Source organism: Carcharodon carcharias, chromosome 8, assembly GCF_017639515.1.
Source record: "Carcharodon carcharias isolate sCarCar2 chromosome 8, sCarCar2.pri, whole genome shotgun sequence".
In the NCBI taxonomy this organism is placed as follows: Eukaryota; Metazoa; Chordata; class Chondrichthyes; order Lamniformes; family Lamnidae; genus Carcharodon; species Carcharodon carcharias.
The window spans coordinates 14,616,336-14,635,367 of NC_054474.1; the positions used below are offsets into that span (position 1 = coordinate 14,616,336).

At 47.0% G+C, this 19,032-nt stretch overlaps 1 protein-coding gene across 3 annotated transcripts in view; it reads left to right on the forward strand.

The window, feature by feature from the left end:
• camk2a (calcium/calmodulin-dependent protein kinase II alpha) overlaps positions 1 to 19,032 on the forward strand; it is a 301,813-nt gene that overhangs the window by 247,712 nt on the left and 35,069 nt on the right. For 2 of the 3 annotated variants that reach the window (XM_041193112.1, XM_041193114.1), the window contains exons 9-12: positions 2,809 to 2,903; positions 4,218 to 4,340; positions 7,921 to 8,004; positions 9,081 to 9,123. In XM_041193112.1, the coding sequence (XP_041049046.1) occupies positions 2,809 to 2,903; positions 4,218 to 4,340; positions 7,921 to 8,004; positions 9,081 to 9,123 (345 nt within the window). Of the gene's footprint in view, positions 1 to 2,808; positions 2,904 to 4,217; positions 4,341 to 7,920; positions 8,005 to 9,080; positions 9,139 to 19,032 lie in introns of all 3 variants that reach the window. The other variant, XM_041193113.1, reaches the window with a different exon arrangement.

Consider the following 19,032-nt stretch of genomic DNA (forward strand, 5'->3'; position numbering starts at 1 on the left):
CATCTCTACTGTTCACCCCAGGCCTCCTCCCCTCCTGCTATCCACCCAGTCATGAAGGAGGGACTCTGCCCTCTGATACCCTTGTATGGTCAGCCAGTGGAAAGGAAACACTCTCCGATCTCCCCTGAACCAAACAACCTCCAATCACTTCACCCCCATCCCACCTCTCCGTGGATTCTAACCTCCCAGTCAGTTTGTTGATTCATTTAGGGTGAGGGTATCTGGTATTGTTGAAGTACATTCAGCAATTATTCACATTTGCTTTGCCGGAATTATGCCCAATTAAAGTAATGAAAATATTAATTTCCCAAATGAGAAGTATTTTAGTTTTATGCACCAATCTCAATACCCTGCAATAAAATTATATGAAAGTCATTTTCTGCAGATAGATTGGAATGAATGTGGGGATTAGGGTGAACTAGTGCAGACTTGAAGCGTTAGTCAAGTATTTCAGCAGGTGTTTACATTGAAAGAAAGGCAAATAAATGAGAATCAAATGGATGCTGGAAGGGGAGAAGATTGCAGGGAAATGGGGAAAGACCGGGAGAAGCGGGGCTAATTGAATAGCTCTTTAAACAGCTGGTAGAGGCGCAATGGCATCCTTCTGTGCTTCTTCCCTCAGTACTGACCCTCTGACAGTGCAGCACTCTCTCAGTACTGACCCTTGACAGTGCAGCACTCCCTCAGTACTGACCCTTTGACAGTGCAGCACTCCCTCAGTACTGACCCTCTGACAGTGCATCACTCCCTCAGTACTGACCCTCTGACAGTGCAGCATTCCCTCAGTACTGGCCCTCTGACAGTGCAGCATTCCCTCAGTACTGACCCTCCGACAGTGCAGCACTCCCTCAGTACTGATCCTCCGACAGTGCAGCACTCCCCAGTACTGACCCTTTGACAGTGCAGCATCCCTCGGTACTGAACCTCTGACAGTGCAGCACTCCCTCAGTATTGACCCTCTGACAGTACAGCACTCCCTTATTACTGACCCTCTGACAGTGCAGCATCCCTCAGTACAGTACTGACCCTTTGACAGTGCAGTACTGCCTCAGTACTCACTCTGACATTGCAGCACTCCCTTAGTACTGACCCTCTGACAGTGCAGCATCCTTCTCAATACTGACTCTCCAACAGTGCAGCACTCCTTCAGTACTGACCCTTTCACAGTGCAGCACTCCCTCGGTACTGCATTAAAATTGCCTGCCTGTATCTTTATACTCAGCTCTTTGGAGTGGGATTTATCTCACAATTCTCTAACTCAGAGGTAAGAGTGTTACCCACTGACCCTTGACTAGCACTAAGCAGAGCTTGCAGCCTGTCTGCTGGCTATGAGGGCATTGACTGGATGGCATCTTTCCTCTCTCGGGTCAAATGTAGACTTTAAGTTCTGCTTGGTGGGTTACAAACTGGCAGAAAGTTAATTGCGATGCACAATGAGTTGCTGGTCTGTTTTGTGTTCCTGCCCTCGATCAAATGATAATCGGTACATTTTTCCTTTTTGTACTAATTGAAACATAGGAAAATACAACATTTATGACACAGAAGGAGACCATTCAGCCCATCATGTTGAAAACCCTATTGCGCCACTCTGTAAACTCCTTCATCCTCGTTCTCAAATCCCTCTCACCCCTCCCTACCTCCGTAACCTTCTAAAGCCCCACAACCCTCGGAGGTCTCGTCTAATTCTGGCATTTTCGTATCGCCGATTTTAATTAGTCCACCTTCCACTGCCTCAGCTCTAAGTTCTGAAATACTACCTCTCCGCTTCTGTCTCATCGTATAGCACCCTCCTTTTTACCCACCTCATTGACCAAACCTTTGCTCATCTGTCTTAGAATCTCCTCATATGGCTCAGTGTCAATTTTTGCTTGATTGGGACATTTTACTCCATTAAAAGCACTACATAAACGCAAGTTGTTATTAACGAGAGTCTAACAACGTGCAATATCGGAATTCAGATTCTTAATCTTCTTTCCACAGCTTACTGTTTCAATGCAAGGGATCTAACTAACATCCCAGTCATTTCTAGACTCATCCAAATGTGGCATGGTTAACTCAGGACAAGATTTTTAAAAATTCCTTCATTCATGAGATGTGGGCTTCACTGGCTGGATCAGCATTTATTGCCCATTCCTAACTGCCCTTGAGTAGGTGGTGGTGAGCTGCCTTCTTGAACCACTGAAGTCCATGTGGTGTAAGTACACCCACAGTGCTGCTAGGAAGGGAGTTCCAGGATTTTGACCCAGTGACAGTGAAGGAACGGTGATATATTTCCAAGTCAGGACGGTGAGTGACTTGGAGGGGAACTTCCAGGTGGTGGTGTTCCCAACTGTCTGCTGCCCTTGTCCTTCTAGATGGTGGCGGTCGTGGGCTTGGAAGGTGCTGCCTAAGGAGTCTTGGTGAATTGCTGCAGTGCATCTTGTAGATGGTACACACACTGCTGCTACTGTGCGTCGGTGGTGGAGGGAGTGAATGTTTGTGGACGGGGTGCCAATCAAGTGGGCTGCTTTGTCCTGGAAGGTATCAAGCATCTTGAATGTGGTGGGAGCCGCACTCATCCAGGCAAGTGGGGAGTATTCCATCACACTCCTGACTTGTGCCTTGTAGATGGTGGACAGGCTTTGGGGAGTCAGGAGGTGAGTTACTCGTCACAGGATTCCTGGCCTCTGACCTGTTCTTGCAGCCGCAGTATTTATATGGTTAGTCCAGTTCTGTTTCTGGTCAATGGTAACCCCCCCAGGATGTTGATATGATGGCAGAATAATGAACTGAGCTCTATTCCCTTTGCCCATGTCTTGTTTTCACTAGGTGTCATCTTGTATATTCTGCTGGTTGGTTACCCACCATTCTGGGATGAAGACCAACATAGACTGTACCAACAAATCAAAGCTGGGGCTTATGATGTAAGTATCATTGCTAGAGCTTGTCACCAGTTACCTGAGCCAACCAGATCTATAGCAACTTAGCTAGTTAGTCAGTTAGGCTCACATCCAGCAGATTGAGGCTCTCCACAGTCGATGCTTATATTTGCCAGTCTTGTTTCTGAAATGAAAGACAGATTCACATGGACAAGTCATTAGCCTAACTCACAGCGCCCCCTACCCAGGAGGGCAGGTGGGACTAACCTTCAGCACTGCACCCACCTGTCTTGCTCAGTTAGTCCTACCAGGAGTTATACTCTCACCAGTATTCCTCAGGGTTACAAGAGCCCACAAGCCTTCTTGCCCTGTCCAGTTACAGCCCCCAGGTAAGTGGGGAACTGGAAAACTCCAGGACATGGTCACTGATTGGCCTGGAACATTAACAGGAGCTGGGGCGGTAGGTCTGTCACTGTGGATTGGGATCCCAGGTTCATTTTCAGACCAGTGCCATAATGGATGGGCTGGTCTTAGTTGGACAAACAATGGGGAATTTACCATCAGTGCTAACGACAGCCGGTTAAACCCCAACAATCCCCCCACCATCCCACCCGCCCATCTCACTGCACAAATCTGAGGGTCTTTAGTTGGGGCTATGTCAAATGAGCCCATGTTCTATGGGATCAACTCAAGACATCTCGATGCAGAAAGCATACCTACTCCTTATCAAACAAAAAAGCTATTCTTTCAGTTATTGCAGATTCGTAAAATGAGACTGGCTTTTTCGCTTGCCTCAATACTAAATAAATGGTGAAGTTTCATCCATGATTTCTAACCTATCTGTATATTATAGGTACCATGTTGTATTTATGTTGGGTAACAGGTATCAAGGGATATGGAGCAAAGGTTGGGTAGGTGGAGCCATGATCTGACTGAATGGCAAAACAGACTTGAGGGGCTGAATGGCCTCCTCCTGTTCCTATGCTCTACCATTGGTGGAGAATCGGCTCTGCCAGATCAATGTCCATGCATGAAGGTGAAAATTATCCCCAGCTTGTATTCCGTGATTACCTCATCCTTCAAACCTTTCAGTTCTTCAGCTCTAGGCTGCTCACCTCTGTTCCTTTCCTTCCCCTCTTTGTCTACAAGCTTTTAATAACTTATTTGGAGTTCAATGAGCTACTAGCCATTTGATTCATTTTGTCCTCCTTCCTTGTGGGTTTAACCGCATCTTTGGTCCGTATGGAAGATCTTGGCTGCTCACCAGGATTTCTCAATAAAATATGTCAGGTGATTGGCAAATTCCTGGTTTTCTTTCATGTATTTTCTCCCTCTCTCTCCCTCTCTCTCTTTCTGTAGTTCCCGTCTCCGGAGTGGGACACCGTGACACCTGAGGCAAAAGACCTTATCAACAAGATGCTGACAATCAACCCTGCCAAACGCATCTCCGCAGGCGAGGCACTCAAACACCCTTGGATCTCGGTACGTCTACGAGTGTTCATGGCATTTTCCAGGGGCATCTAAGATTTTATTAATCAACTCGGCAAGGGGAATACATGGGTGGGTGGAGTCCATGATAGGGTGGAGTCCATGATAGGGTGGAGTCCATGATAGGGTGGAGTCCATGATAGGGTGGAGTCCATGATAGGGTACAGTCCATGATAGGGTGGAGTCTATGATAAGGTAGAGTCCATGATAGGGTGGAGTCCATGATAGGGTGGAGTCCATGGTAGGGTGGAGTCTATGATAAGGTAGAGTCCATGATAGGATACAGTCCATGATAGGGTGGAGTCTATGATAGGGTGGAGTCTATGATAGGGTGGAGTCTATGATAAGGTAGAGTCTATGATAAGGTAGAGTCCATGATAGGGTGGAGTCCATGATAGGGTGGAGTCCGTGATAGGGTGGAGTCTGTGATAGGGTGGAATCTATGATAGGGTGGATTCCATGATAGGGTGGAGTCCATGATAGGGTGGAGTCTATGATAAGGTAGAGTCCATGATAGGCTGGAGTCCATGATAGGGTACAGTCCATGATAGGGTGGAGTCTATGGTAAGGTAGAGTCCATGATATGGTGGAGTCCATGATAGGGTGGAGTCCATGATAGGATACAGTCCATGATAGGGTGGAACCTATGATAGGGTGGAGTCCGTGATAGGGTGGAATCTATGATAGGGTGGAGTCCATGATAGGGTGGAGTCTATGATAAGGTAGAGTCCATGATAGGATACAGTCCATGATAGGGTGGAGTCTATGATAGGGTGGAGTCTATGATAGGGTGGAGTCCATGATAGGGTGGAGTCTATGATAAGGTAGAGTCCATGATAGGGTGGAGTCCATGATAGGGTGGAGTCCATGATAGGGTGGAGTCCGTGATAGGGTGGAGTCCATGATAAGGTAGAGTCCATGATAGGGTGGAGTCCATGATAGGGTACAGTCCATGATAGGGTGGAGTCTATGATAAGGTAGAGTCCATGATAGGGTGGAGTCCATGATAGGGTGGAGTCCATGATAGGGTGGAGTCCATGATAGGGTGGAGTCCATGATAGGGTGCAATCTATGATAGGGTGGAGTCCGTGATAGGGTGGAATCTATGATAGGGTGGAGTCCGTGATAGGGTGGAATCTATGATAGGGTGGAGTCCATGATAGGGTGGAGTCTATGATAGGGTGGAGTCTATGATAGGGTGGAGTCGATGATAGGGTGGAGTCCATGATAAGGTAGAGTCCATGATAAGGTAGAGTCCATGATAGGGTACAGTCCATGATAGGGTGGAATCTATTATAGGGTGGAGTCCATGATAGGGTGGAGTCCATGATAGGGTGGAGTCTATGATAAGGTAGAGTCCATGATAGGATACAGTCCATGATAGGGTGGAGTCCATGATAGGGTGGAGTCCATGATAGGGTGGAATCTATGATAGGGTGGAGTCCATGATAGGGCACAGTCCATGATAAGGTAGAGTCCATGATAGGGCGGAGTCCATGATAGGGTACAGTCCATGATAGGGTGGAGTTCATGATAGGGTGGAGTCCATGATAGGATGGAGTCCATGATAAGGTAGAGTCCATGATAGGGTGGAGTCCATGATTGTGTAGAGTTCATGATAGAGTAGAGTCCATGGTAGGGTGGAGTCCATGATAGGGTGGAGTCCATGATAGGGTGGAGTCCATGATAGGGTGGAGTCCATGATAAGGTAGAGTCCATGATAGGGTACAGTCCATGATAGGGTACAGTCCATGATAGGGTAGAGCACTGATTTTCAACCCAGTTGTTGTTTAAAGGATCCTATAATATATTGTGAAATTCTGTGGAGCCCCAACTCTCTCTCCCTTCTCTCCGCCCACCTTATCTCTCCCCCTTCAGCTACCATGGACCCCCATGTTAATCTTGCTGTAGAAGCATGGATCATCTTCATTGGTCTTACATTCATCCGGTTTGTGAGGCTTTTTAGAAAGATCGTTCTTTGTCTACCCCCATTGTTTACCATCGATCTTTCTCAACAGCATCAGACTTTATATATATTATAGATATATATAATAAATATATTTTAATATATATATATTACAAAATAAAACTGAAAACAAAGTAATACACCATCAAACAAATGAATGAAAATGCAAAATATTTTAACGATTATTTTTCATTAAATACATCTTGAAAAATTTTGTGTAATTTTTCAAATGATCTGAAAATTTCATGAAATCCTTTAGGAATGCTCGCGGAACCCTGGTTGAAAAACACAGAGGGCAGCTCACCACCACCTTCTCAAGGGTAATTAGGGACGGGCCATAAATGCTGGGCCCAGCTAGCAACACCCACGGTCCCATAAATGAATTTTTTAAAACCTGTGCACTTGGATTATTCCAAAGGTTTTCTGATGGAAATGTGTTAAATAAAACATATAAATGTCAAATTTATTTAAGGGTTAACCATGATTCATTTCTTTAATGTCGAACCTTTAACCAAGATTTCCATTGAAACTGGAGTCCTGATAGACTGTGTGTACAGTTTACGCTCTGGGTGAATCAGGGGTGTAACTGCAGTGTAGTTCTGCCCTGATACTATCCCAGATCCTTAGGTTGCTCTGTGTACAGGCTCAGTACAGGGGAACATCTCTTAATGATGCATCAATTTCCATCGTGCACCATAGGCACATCAAGTGGCGGTAAAGGTTTGGGTGCCCTTTATAAATCCCAGCCAATGACCTCACTGGGAAAGGGAAATTGGCGGTGTCTAGAATGCAGCTTCAAACTACTGTCTACTGTTTATGGGCTCCCGCAGAAGTCAAATGTTTGCAGTTCCCCCCCACAACCCCCCCCCTCCCACCTCTGTATTTCTCCTGAGTACCCTTTGCATGTCCTTGAACAGACTCTGTGTAATGGGTTTTATAGGGCCGTAATGCAACCTTTTACTTGGAGTTTGTGGAAGGGCAGAGAAGGCCAGCTGGGGGAGGGGGAGGGGGTGGGGGAGGGGGAGGGTTGTACCTCAGGCCACCAGCAGGTGGCAGCCTCACACCATTTCACTCTTGGAACTAACAGAAAAGAAAGTGGACTCTGCACTTTTAAACATTGAAACTGGAATCTGAAGGAGTTATAAAATCCTAAAGAACAGGAGGAAGCCATTTGGTCCATTCTGCCCGGGCTGGCTCTTTGATAGCGCAGACCAATTTAGTCCCACACCCAGAGATCTTTCCTGGTAACCCTGCAAATTACACTCCTCAAGTTCAGATGCCCCTTTGTGAGGCCCTGTGGAATCTGATTCCACCAGCTTTTAATGGTTTGATGCCTCATCCAAAAGAGGCCACAACCAGAGTGTCAGCGCTGCAGTTTGCATTTCAGTCGACCAGAGTCAGACTTGAATCCCCAACCTTCGGGGCGAGTGCATACCTGCAGAGCCACAGTTAACACTTCAGCTTTTACAGTGGTCTTCCTCCAGAAATGATGCTGCGGTCATCAGACATCTATTCAGAACGTCAGTCCTTTGCTTCGGGAAACTTTGCATGAATGCGCTGTTAAAATAATCATTCACCTGTTTTTCCCCCCCACCCCCCCCAACTCAGCATCGTGCTACTGTGGCCTCCTGTATGCACAGACAAGAGACAGTTGACTGTTTGAAGAAATTCAATGCAAGAAGGAAGCTTAAGGTATGTCTATCTTATTATCCAACTCCCTAAACTGAGTGAGCTGCGTACCTGACAGTCCAGAGCACCTGTAGCACCGGGGCCTCATTTCTAGACAGATGCAACTGTCAAGCGGAGAAGTTCTAGTGAACTTGGATCGACCTTGGTCGGACCACAATTGGCGTATTGTGCACCATTCTCATCTCCATGTTAGCCAAAGGGCATGGAGGCAGTGTGACTGGGAAATACAACACAAAGAGTTGGAATAAAGAGCTTACGGGTGGGATTTTCTGCACCCACCCACCGCCAGGATCTTCCGGTCCTGCCGCAAGTCTCTGGCCGGGGCGCCGCCTCACCCTGTGGTGGGTCCGGAAAATCCCGGCCACTGTCTTGTTGGCAGAAGATGCCAAGGTTCCTTTGCCGGCATCTCCCAAATCCAAACCTCTACTGTCTAGAAGGACAAGGGCAGCAGATAGATGGGAGCACCACCACCTGGAAGTTCCCCTCCAAGTCACTCACCATCCTGACTTGGAAATATATTGGCTGTTCCTTCACTGCTGCTGTGTCAAAATCCTGGAGCTCCCTCCAATTCCCCCTCCAATCGCCCCTCACCCCTGTGGGTGTACCTACACCACAGGGACTGCAGCAGTTCAAGAAGGCAGCTCACCACCACCTTCTCAAGGGCAATTAGGAATGGGCATTAAATGATGGCCCAGCCAGCGACACCCACACCCTGAGAACAATTTTTTTTTTAAAATGTCAGCGAGATTGAAAGGAGGAGACGAAAGCGCATCAGGAATTAATGATCCTCAAGTGATTAAATGACATCAACTTCAGTTTGGAAAATCTTGTATGTTCTATAAGGGGAGACTGAGTGACAGGAGGGACAGGGCTGCCCAGAGAACCTGTCTGAGCAGAAGAAAGAGCCGTATCACATTGTCTCAGCATATGCAGGAGCAGGCATGTACACTACAGCCTGACTTACAATGCTATGGATGATTAACGCTGAGTTTGTCCTGAATCCATTTCACTTGGAGTTAGAACAGAACACCAAACTGTCCAAATATCTGTCCCACAGCTGCTCTTTCCTTTGTTTCCAGGGGGCGATTCTCACCACAATGTTGGCCACACGAAACTTCTCAGGTAAGGTGAACCCATCTGTGCCGCTCTATTGCTCTCTAATGCATCGATGCTGTCTCTACATCAAGTTGCCCTGACATGTGTAAAATTACTTGTGTCTGAAAACTGGTTTATCATAACCTCCTCACTTTTGTACTCTCCGCCCCTATTAATAAAGTCCAGATTCCTGTATAATTTATTCACCCTGCCCCCAACTTGTCCTGCCACTTTCGATGTTTCTTGCACCTATAACCCCAGGCCCCTCTGCTCCTGCACCCCCTTTAAAATTGCACCTTTTGTTTTGTATAGCCTCTTTGCATTCTTCCCCCCAAAACAAATCCCTTCACACTTCCCTGCACACTTCCCACCTGTCCGCCCCCTCCACCGACCCGTCTCCATCCTTTTAAAGTTTAACACTGTCCTCCTCACGGTTCACAATATTCCCAAGTTCCGGGTCATCGGTAAGTTTTAAAATGGCGCCCTGTACACCGAGGTCCAGGTCATTAATATATATATCAGGAAGAGCAGGGGTCCTAACACTGACCTGTGGGGAAACTCCACTATAAACCTTCCTCCACTCCAAAAATCAACTCTCTGGGCAGAATATTGCCTTCGGCGAGCAAGATCGGGCCTAACGCACTGACGCCTAAAGTGACGCGAGATGAAGCCAGGCGTTATCACGCATCATTTCAATTTTGCCATTAAGGCCATTAGTAAAGCAATTTACCTTATTACAAAGCTGCCTGTCCAACCTTAAGGTTGTTGGCCTTCGCATTTTCCAGGAAACCTCATCCATGGGCGAGATTGAGGTTTCCTGCAGGTTTTATAACATTAATAAATACATTTTGGTCAATTCGCACGCATGTCCCAGCTCATGTGACACCGTCACATGAGGGGAAAATGTTTAAATAAGTTTTTACTTCATTTATCAAAAAAATAGTTTTATTATCAACTTAATCTCCCTGAGGCAGCTTCCGGGCCTTAATTGGCCCGCCCGCCTAAAATGGCAGCGGGTAGCAATCGGGTCCTCCCCCACCCACCCCCCCCCCCCCCCCCGCCACCCCCCACAACACCCAGGAGGAACATCCTCCCTGCGCCTACCCTGCCGAACTCTATAAGGATTCCGTCTGCTTTAATTCACGACACCAATCATGTAAAGGACATATAGAGGACAGCTCCATCCGTGCATTATTCTGTATGTGTAGATCTAATCATGCTCCTTTAATCTTAAAATTCTTGCTTTTATTGTGTTTACCCTAAGCGTAACTTGTGTAGAACCCCCTCCTCTACCTTATGGAGTCATAGAGTTATACAGCACAGAAAAAGGCCCTTTGCCCCATCGGGTCCATGCTGGCCATCAAGCACCTATCTATTCTAATCCCATCTTCCAATTCTTGGCCCGTAACCCTGTATGCTATGGCATTTCAAGTGCTCATCTAAATACTTCTTAAATGTTGTGAGGGCTCCTGCCTCTACCACTCCCTCAGGCAGTGTGTTCCAGATTCCAACCATCCTCCGGGTGAATACATTTTTCCTCAAATCCCCTCTAAACCTCCTGCCCCTTACCTTAAATCGATGCCCCCTGATTATTGACACCTCCCCTAAGGGGAAAAGTTTCTTCCTATCTATTATATCTAAGCCCATCGTAATTTGTATACCTCTATCAGGTCCCCCCTCAGCCTTCTCTGCTCTAAGGAAAATAACCCCAGCCTACCCAGTTTCTCTTCAAGGCTGAAACGCTCCAGCCCAGGCAACATCCTGGTGAATCTTCTCTGCACCCTCTCCAGTGCAATCACATCCTTCCCATAGTGGGCGACCAGAACTACTACCCTACTCCAGCTGTGACCTAACTAGCATTTTCTACAGCTCTAACATAACCTCCTTGTTCTTGTATTCTATGTCTCAGCTGATAAAGGCAAGTATCCCATATACCTTCTTAACCACCTTATCTACCTGTGCCGTTGCCTTCAGGGATCTATGGACATGTACACCAAGGTCCCTCTGATCCGCTGTACTTCCTAGGGTCCTATCATTCATTGTGTATTCCCTTGCCGTGTTAGTCCTCCCAAAATGCATCACCTCCCATTTCTCAGGATTAAATTCCATTTGCCATTGTTCTGTCTATTTTACCAGTCCATCTATATCGTACTATAATTTAAGGCTTTCCTCCTCATTATTTATGACATCACCAATTTTGTGTCAACTGCAAACTTACTGATCAAACCTCCCATATTCACATCTAAATCATTAATGTACAATACAAACAGCAAGGGTCCCAGCACCGATCCCTGCAGTACACCACTCGTCACAGGCATCCAATCGCAAAAACAACCTTCGACCGACACCCTCTGCCTCCTGACACTAAGCCAATTTTGGATCCAATTTGCCAAATTGCCCTGGATCCCATGGGCTCTTACCATCTTGACCATTCTCCCATGCGGGACCTTGTCAAAAGCCTCACTGAAGTCCATGTAGTCTACATCAACTGCACTACCCTCATCCACACAACTAGTCACCACCTCCAAAAATTCAATCAAATGTGTTAGACGTGATGTCCCCCTGACAAAGCCATGTTGACTATCCCTGATTAATCCCTATGTCTCCAAGTGGAGATTAATCCTGAATTTTTTCCAATAGTTTCCCTACCACTAACGTTAGACTTACTGGCCTGTAATTACCTGGTTTATCCCTACTACCCTTCTTGAGTAATGTTACCACATTCGCTGTCCTCCAGTCCTCTGGCACATCTCCTGTGGCCAGAGAGGATTTGAAAATTAGTGTCAGAGCCCCTGCAATCTCCTCCCTTGCCTCACACAGCAGCCTGGGATATCTCTCATCTGGGCCTGGGGATTTATCCACTTTTAAGCCTGCCAAAACCGTTAATACCTCCTCCCTTTCAATGCTAATTTGTTCAATTATATCACAGTCCCACTCCCTGATTTCTACACCAACATCGTCCTTCTCCATAGTGAACACAGATGAAAAGTAATCATTTAAAACATCCTCTGGCTCCATAAACAGATTGCCACTTTGGTCCCTAATGGGCCCAACTCTTTCCCTGGTTATCATCTTGGCCCTAAACACATTTATAAAATACCTTAGGATTTTCCTTTATCTTGCCCTCCAGTTTTTATTCATGCCCCCCCTTCAGTCTCCTAAGTACTGTTTAAAATATCCCCCTACACTTTCTATACTCCTCTAGGGCTTCTGCTATTTTCAGCCCTCTGAATCTGCCTTAAGCCTCCTTTTTTCTCCTTATCCAAACCTCTGTATCCCTTGACATTCAGGGTTCCCTGGACTTGTTGGTCCCACCTTCACCTTTACGGGAATATGTTGGCCCTGAACTCTCACTTTTTTTTTGAATGGCTTCCACTGGTCTGATGTAGACTTTCCTACAAGTAGCTGCTCCCAGTCCACTTTGGCCAGATCCTGTCTTATCATATTGAAATCAGCCTTCCCCTGATTCAGGACCTTTATTTCCAGTCCATCTTTGTCCTTTTCCATAACTGCCTTCAATCTTACAGAGTTATGGTCACTATCCCCGAAATGCTCCCCCACCGACACTTTTACCACTAGCCCGGCTTCATTCCCTAAGATTAGGTCCAGTACCGCTCCTTCTCTTGTAGACTTTCTAAGTGTTGGCTCGAAAAGCTCTCCTGGATGCACTTTAAGAATTCCGCCCCCTCTAAGCTTTTCACAATAAGACTATCCCAGTTAATATTGCGGAAGTTGAAATCCCCTACTATTATCACCCTTTTGTTTTTACACTTCTCTAAGATTTGCCTACATATCTGCTCCTCTATCTCTCCCTGACTGCTTGGGTGTCGATGGTACACTCCCAGCAAAGTGATTGCCCCCTTTTTGTTTTTAAGTTCTACCCATATGGCCTCATTTGAGGAACCTTCTAAGAAACCATCCCTCCTTATTGCAGTAATTGCTTCCTTGATCAACAGTGCAATGCCACCTCCTCTTTTACACCCCATCCCTGTCATGCCTAAAGATTCTATACCCTGGAATATTGAGCTGCCAATCCAGCCCTTCCCTCAACCATGTCTCTGTGATAGCAACAATATTATATTCCCATGTGTTAATCAACACCCTCAATTCATTTGCCTTAATTGTAAGACTCCTTGCATTAAAATAGATACAATCCAGCCTTGCATTATTCCCTTGTGCGTTTAACAGGTCTATATTTGCTCTGCCTTCTAGACTGATTTAGTTTCTCTTCTATATTTGGCTGTACCCCCGACTGTACCTCCACTCTGTATCTTACCCCCTGCCAAATTAGTTTAAACCCCCCGGCCCCCCAACAGCACCAGCAAACCTCCCCACAAAGAGTTTGTCCCATTCCGGTTCAGTGCAACCCGTCCGACTTGTACAGGTCCCACCTTCGCCAGAAACAGACCCAGTGATCCAGGAAACTAAAGCCCTCCCTCCTGCACCATCTCTTCAGCCACACATTCATCCTCACTAACCTCCTATTCCTGTACTCATTAGCATGTGGCACGGGGAGTAATCCAGAGATTACAGCCTTTGAGGTCCTGTTTTTTAATCTGCCACCTAGCTCCCTAAATTTTTGTTGCAGGACCTCATCCCTCTTTCTACCTATGTCATTGGTACCAATGTGAACCACGACCTCTGACTGTTTGCCCTCCCCCTTCAGAATGCCCTGCAGCTGTTCTGTGACATCCTTGACCCTGGCACCAGGGAGGCAGAAGCACCTGTCTGCACCCCTCACTATTGAGTCTCCTATCACTATTGCTCTTGCCCTCTTACTCCTCCTCCCGTGTGCAGCTGAGCCAGCCACGGTGCCGTGAACTTGGCTCTGGCTGCTCTCCCCAGAGGAACCTTCACCCTCACCATTTTCCAACACAGAAAAATGGTTCTTGAGTGAGATGCATTCTGGGGCTTTCCTGACTACCTGCCTGCCTCCCTTCTTCTGACTGATGGTCACCCATTCCCTCTCTGACTGCACTTCCTTAAGCTGCGGAGTGACCACATCTAAAAACGTGCTATCCACGTAACCCTCAGCCTCACGGATGCTCCGCTGTGTCTCCATCTGACACTCAGGCTCCGAAACCCGTTACTCAAGCTGGTCAAGCCGATGGCACTTCCTGCACATGTGGTCATCCAGACTGCAAGGAGTGTCTGAGAATTCCCATGTGCTGCAGGCCGTATAACACACGGGACTGAGCTCCCTCGCCATACTTTTTGTTTTTAATTAAAAGACTATTTCCCTAAATTTAAATCAAATAGAAACCTATTTAGTTTTTCTTAAAAAAAACAGAATCTGAGACTCCCCTACTGTAATGTCCCTTTAAAGTGGAAAAAAAACAACTTACCACTACCAGCCACTCAGCTCTCTGCCTTGTCCTGATGTCACTCCTTTCGAATTCCAGCGCTGCCGAATGATTGGGTGAGAACCGGCTCCCTCACAGGTAAACCCCGCTCTACTCCCTTACAAGTAAACTCCACTTCGCTCCCTCACAGGTAAACCCCGCTCCGCTCCCTCACAGGTAAAGCCCACTCCGCTCCCTCACATGTAAACCCCGCTCCGCTCCCTCACAGGTAAACCCCACTCCACTCCCTCATAGGTAAACTCCACTTCGCTCCCTCACAGGTAAAGCCCACTCCGCTCCCTCACAGGTAAACCCCACTCCACTCCCTCATAGGTAAACTCCACTTCGCTCCCTCACAGGTAAAGCCCACTCCGCTCCCTCACAGGTAAACCACGCTCCACTCCCTCATAGGTAAACTCCACTTCGCTCCCTTACAGGTAAACTCCACTTCGCTCCCTCACAGGTAAACTCCTGCTCTTTATACAGCCACTCTGCTCCCACACAAGTAAACTCCTCTTTATGCAGACGCTCTGCACCAGCTCCACTCCCTCTAAAGTAAACTCCCGCTCTTTATACAGCCACTCTGCTCCCAAACAGGTAAACCCCCGCTCTTTATACAGCCACTCTGCTGTCACACAGGTAAACTCCCGCTCTTTATACAGAAACTCTGATGTCACACAGGTAAACTGCCATTCTTTATACAGACGCTCTGCTCCCACACAGGTAAACTCCCGCTCTTTATACAGGCGTTCCGCTCTCGCTCTTTATACAGCAGCTCCGCTCTCGCTCTTTATACAACCACTCCGCTCTCGCCCTTTATACAGCCGCTCCGCTCTTGCTCTTTATACAACCACTCCGCTCTCTGCTCCATAACAGGTGAACTCTGGTCCGCTCTTTATTCAGCCTCTCCACTGCCTCACATTAACTCCCGCACTTTATACAGCCGCTCTCACTCTTTATACAGCCTCTCCACTCCCTCACATTAACTCCCGTTCTTTATATAGCCGCTCTCGAGTTTTATACAACCTCTCCACTGCCTCACAGGTAAACTCTCACTCTTTATACAGCCACTCTGCTCCCCCACAGGTAAACTCCCACTCTTTATACAACCTCTCCATTCCCTCACAGGTAAAATCCTAATCTTTATACAGCCTCTGCATTCCCTCACTGGTAAACTCCTACTCTTTATAGAGCCACTCTCGCTCTTTATACAGCCTCTCCACTCCCTCACATTAACCCTCGCTCTTTATACAGCCTCTCCATTCCATCACAGGTAAACTCCTACTCTTTATACAGCCAATCTTCTCCCACATAGGTAAATTCCTACTCTTTATACAGCCTCTCCATTCCCTCACAGGTAAACTCCTACGCTTTATACAGCCTCTCCATTCCCTCACAGGTAAACTCCTGCTCTTTATACAGCTGCTCTGCTCCCTGACAGATAAAGTCCTGCTCTTTATACAGCCGCTCTGCTACCTGACAGGTAAACTCCTGCTCTTTATACAGCCACTCTGCTCCATCTCAGGTAAAATCCTATTCTTTATACAGCCTCTCCATTCCATCACAGGTAAATTCCTGCTCTTTATACAGCCAGTCTGCTCCCTAACAGATAAACTCCGACCCTTTATACAGCCATTCTGCTCCCTCACAGATAAACTCCTACTCTTTATACAGCCTCTACATTCCCTCACAGGTAAACTCCAGTCTTTGTACAGGCTCTCCATTCCATCACAAGTAAAATCCTGCTCTTTATACAGCTGCTCTGCTCCCTGACAGATAAATTCCCACTCTTTATACAGCCACTGTGCTCCCTCACAGGTAAACTCCTGCTCTTTATACAGCTGCTCCACTTTTGCTCTTTATACAGCAGCTCCGCTCTCTCCCTTTATACAGCTGCTCCGCTCTTGCCCTTTATACAGCCGCTCCGCTCTCGTTCTTTATACAGCCACTCCGCTTTTGCTCTTTATACAGCCGCTCCGCTCTCGCTCTTTATACAAGCACTCCGCTCTCGCTCTTTATACAACCACTCCGCTCTCACTGTTTATACAGCCGCTCCGCTCTTGCTCTTTATACAACCACTCCGCTCTCTGCTCCATAACAGGTGAACTCTGCTCCGCTCTTTATTCAGCCTCTCCGCTCTCGCTCTTTATACAGCCTCTCCACTCCCTCACATTAACTCCCGCTCTTGATACAGCCGCTCTCGCTCTTTATACTGCATCTCCACTGCCTCACATTAACTCCCGCACTTTATACAGCCGCTCTCACTCTTTATACAGCCTCTCCACTCCCTCACATTAACTCCCGTTCTTTATACAGCCGCTCTCGAGTTTTATACAACCTCTCCACTGCCTCACAGGTAAACTCTCACTCTTTATACAGCCACTCTGCTCCCTCACAGGTAAACTCCCACTCTTTATACAAACTCTCCATTCCATCACAGGTAAAATCCTAATCTTTATACAGCCCCTCCATTCCCTCACCGGTAAACTCCTACTCTTTATAGAGCCACTCTCGCTCTTTATACAGCCTCTCCACTCCCTCACATTAACCCTCGTTCTTTATACAGCCTCACCATTCCATCACAGGTAAACTCCTACTCTTTATACAGCCAATCCGCTCCCACATAGGTAAACTCCTACTCTTTATACAGCCTCTCCATTCCCTCACAGATAAACTCCTGCTCTTTATACAGCCTCTCCATTCCCTCACAGGTAAACTCCTGCTCTTTATACAGCCTCTCCATTCCATCACAGGTAAACTCCTACTCTTTATACAGACAATCTGCTCCCACATAGGTAAACTCCTACTCTTTATACAGCCTCTCCATTCCCTCACAGGTAAACTCCTGCTCTTTATACAGACTCTCCATTCCCTCACAGATAAACTCCTGCTATTTATACAGCCTCTCCATTCCCTCACAGGTAAACTCCTACTCTTTATACAGCCAATCTGCTCCCACATAGGTAAACTCCTACTCTTTATACAGCCTCTCCATTCCCTCATAGGTAAACTCCTGCTCTTTATACAGCCTCTCCATTCCCTCACAGGTAAACTCCTGCTCTTTGTACAGCCGCTCCGCTCCCTCACAGGTAAACTCCTGCTCTTTATACAGCTGCTCTGCTCCCTGACAGATAAAGTCCTGCTCTTTATACAGCCGCACTGCTACCTGACAGGTAAACTCCTGCTCTTTATACAGACACTCTGCTCCATCTCAGGTAAAATCCTACTCTTTATACAGCCTCTCCATTCCATCACAGGTAAACTCCTGCTCTTTATACAGCCAGTCTGCTCCCTGACAGATAAACTCTGACCCTTTATACAGCCACTCTGCTCCCTCACAGGTAAACTCCTACTCTTTATACAGCATCTACATTCCCTCACAGGTAAACTCCAATCTTTGTACAGGCTCTCCATTCCATCACAAGTAAACTCCTACTCTTTATAGAGCCACTCTCGCTCTTTATACAGCCTCTCCACTCCCTCACATTAACCCTCGCTCTTTATACAGCCTCTCCATTCCATCACCGGTAAACTCCTACTCTTTGTACAGCCTCTCCATTCGCTCACAGATAAACTCCTGCTCTTTATGCAGCCTCTCCATTCCCTCACAGGTAAACTCCTGCTCTTTATACAGCCTCTCCATTCCATCACAGTTAAACTCCTACTCTTTATACAGCCAATCTGCTCCCACACAGGTAAACTCCTACTCTTTATACAGCCCCTCCATTCCCTCACAGATAAACTCCTACTCTTTATACAGCCTCTCCATTCACTCACAGGTAATCTCCTACTCTTTATACAGCCTCTCCATTCCCTCACAGATAAACTCCTGCTCTTTATACAGCCTCTCCATTCCCTCACAGGTAAACTCCTGCTCTTTATACAGCCTCTCCATTCCCTCACAGGTAAACTCCCGCTCTTTATACAGCCAATCTGCTGTCACACAGGTAAACTCCCGCTCTTTATACAGAAATTCTGCTGTCACACAGGTAAACTCCCACTCATTATACAGCCGCTCTGCTCCCACACAGGTAAACTCCCGCTCTTTATACAGCTGCTCCACTTTCGCTCTTTACACAGCCGCTCCGCTCTCGCTCTTTATACAGCAGCTCCGCTCTCGCTCTTTACACAGCCGCTCCGCTCTCGCCCTTTATACAGCCGCTCCACACTCGCTCTTTATACAGCCACTCTGCTTTTGCTCTTTATACAGCCGCTCCACACTCGCTCTTTATACAGCCGCTCCGCTCTCGCTCTTTATACAGCCACTCTGCTTTTGCTCTTTATACAGCCGCTCCGCTCTCGCTCTTTATACAAGCACTCCGCTCTCGCTCTTTATACAACCACTCCGCTCTCACTGTTTATACAGCCGCTCCGCTCTTGCTCTTTATACAACCACTCCGCTCTCTGCTCCATAACAGGTGAACTCTGCTCCGCTCTTTATTCAGCCTCTCCGCTCTCGCTCTTTATACAGCCTCTCCACTCCCTCACATTAACTCCCGCTCTTGATACAGCCGCTCTCACTCTTTATACTGCATCTCCACTGCCTCACATTAACTCCCGCACTTTATACAGCCGCTCTCACTCTTTATACAGC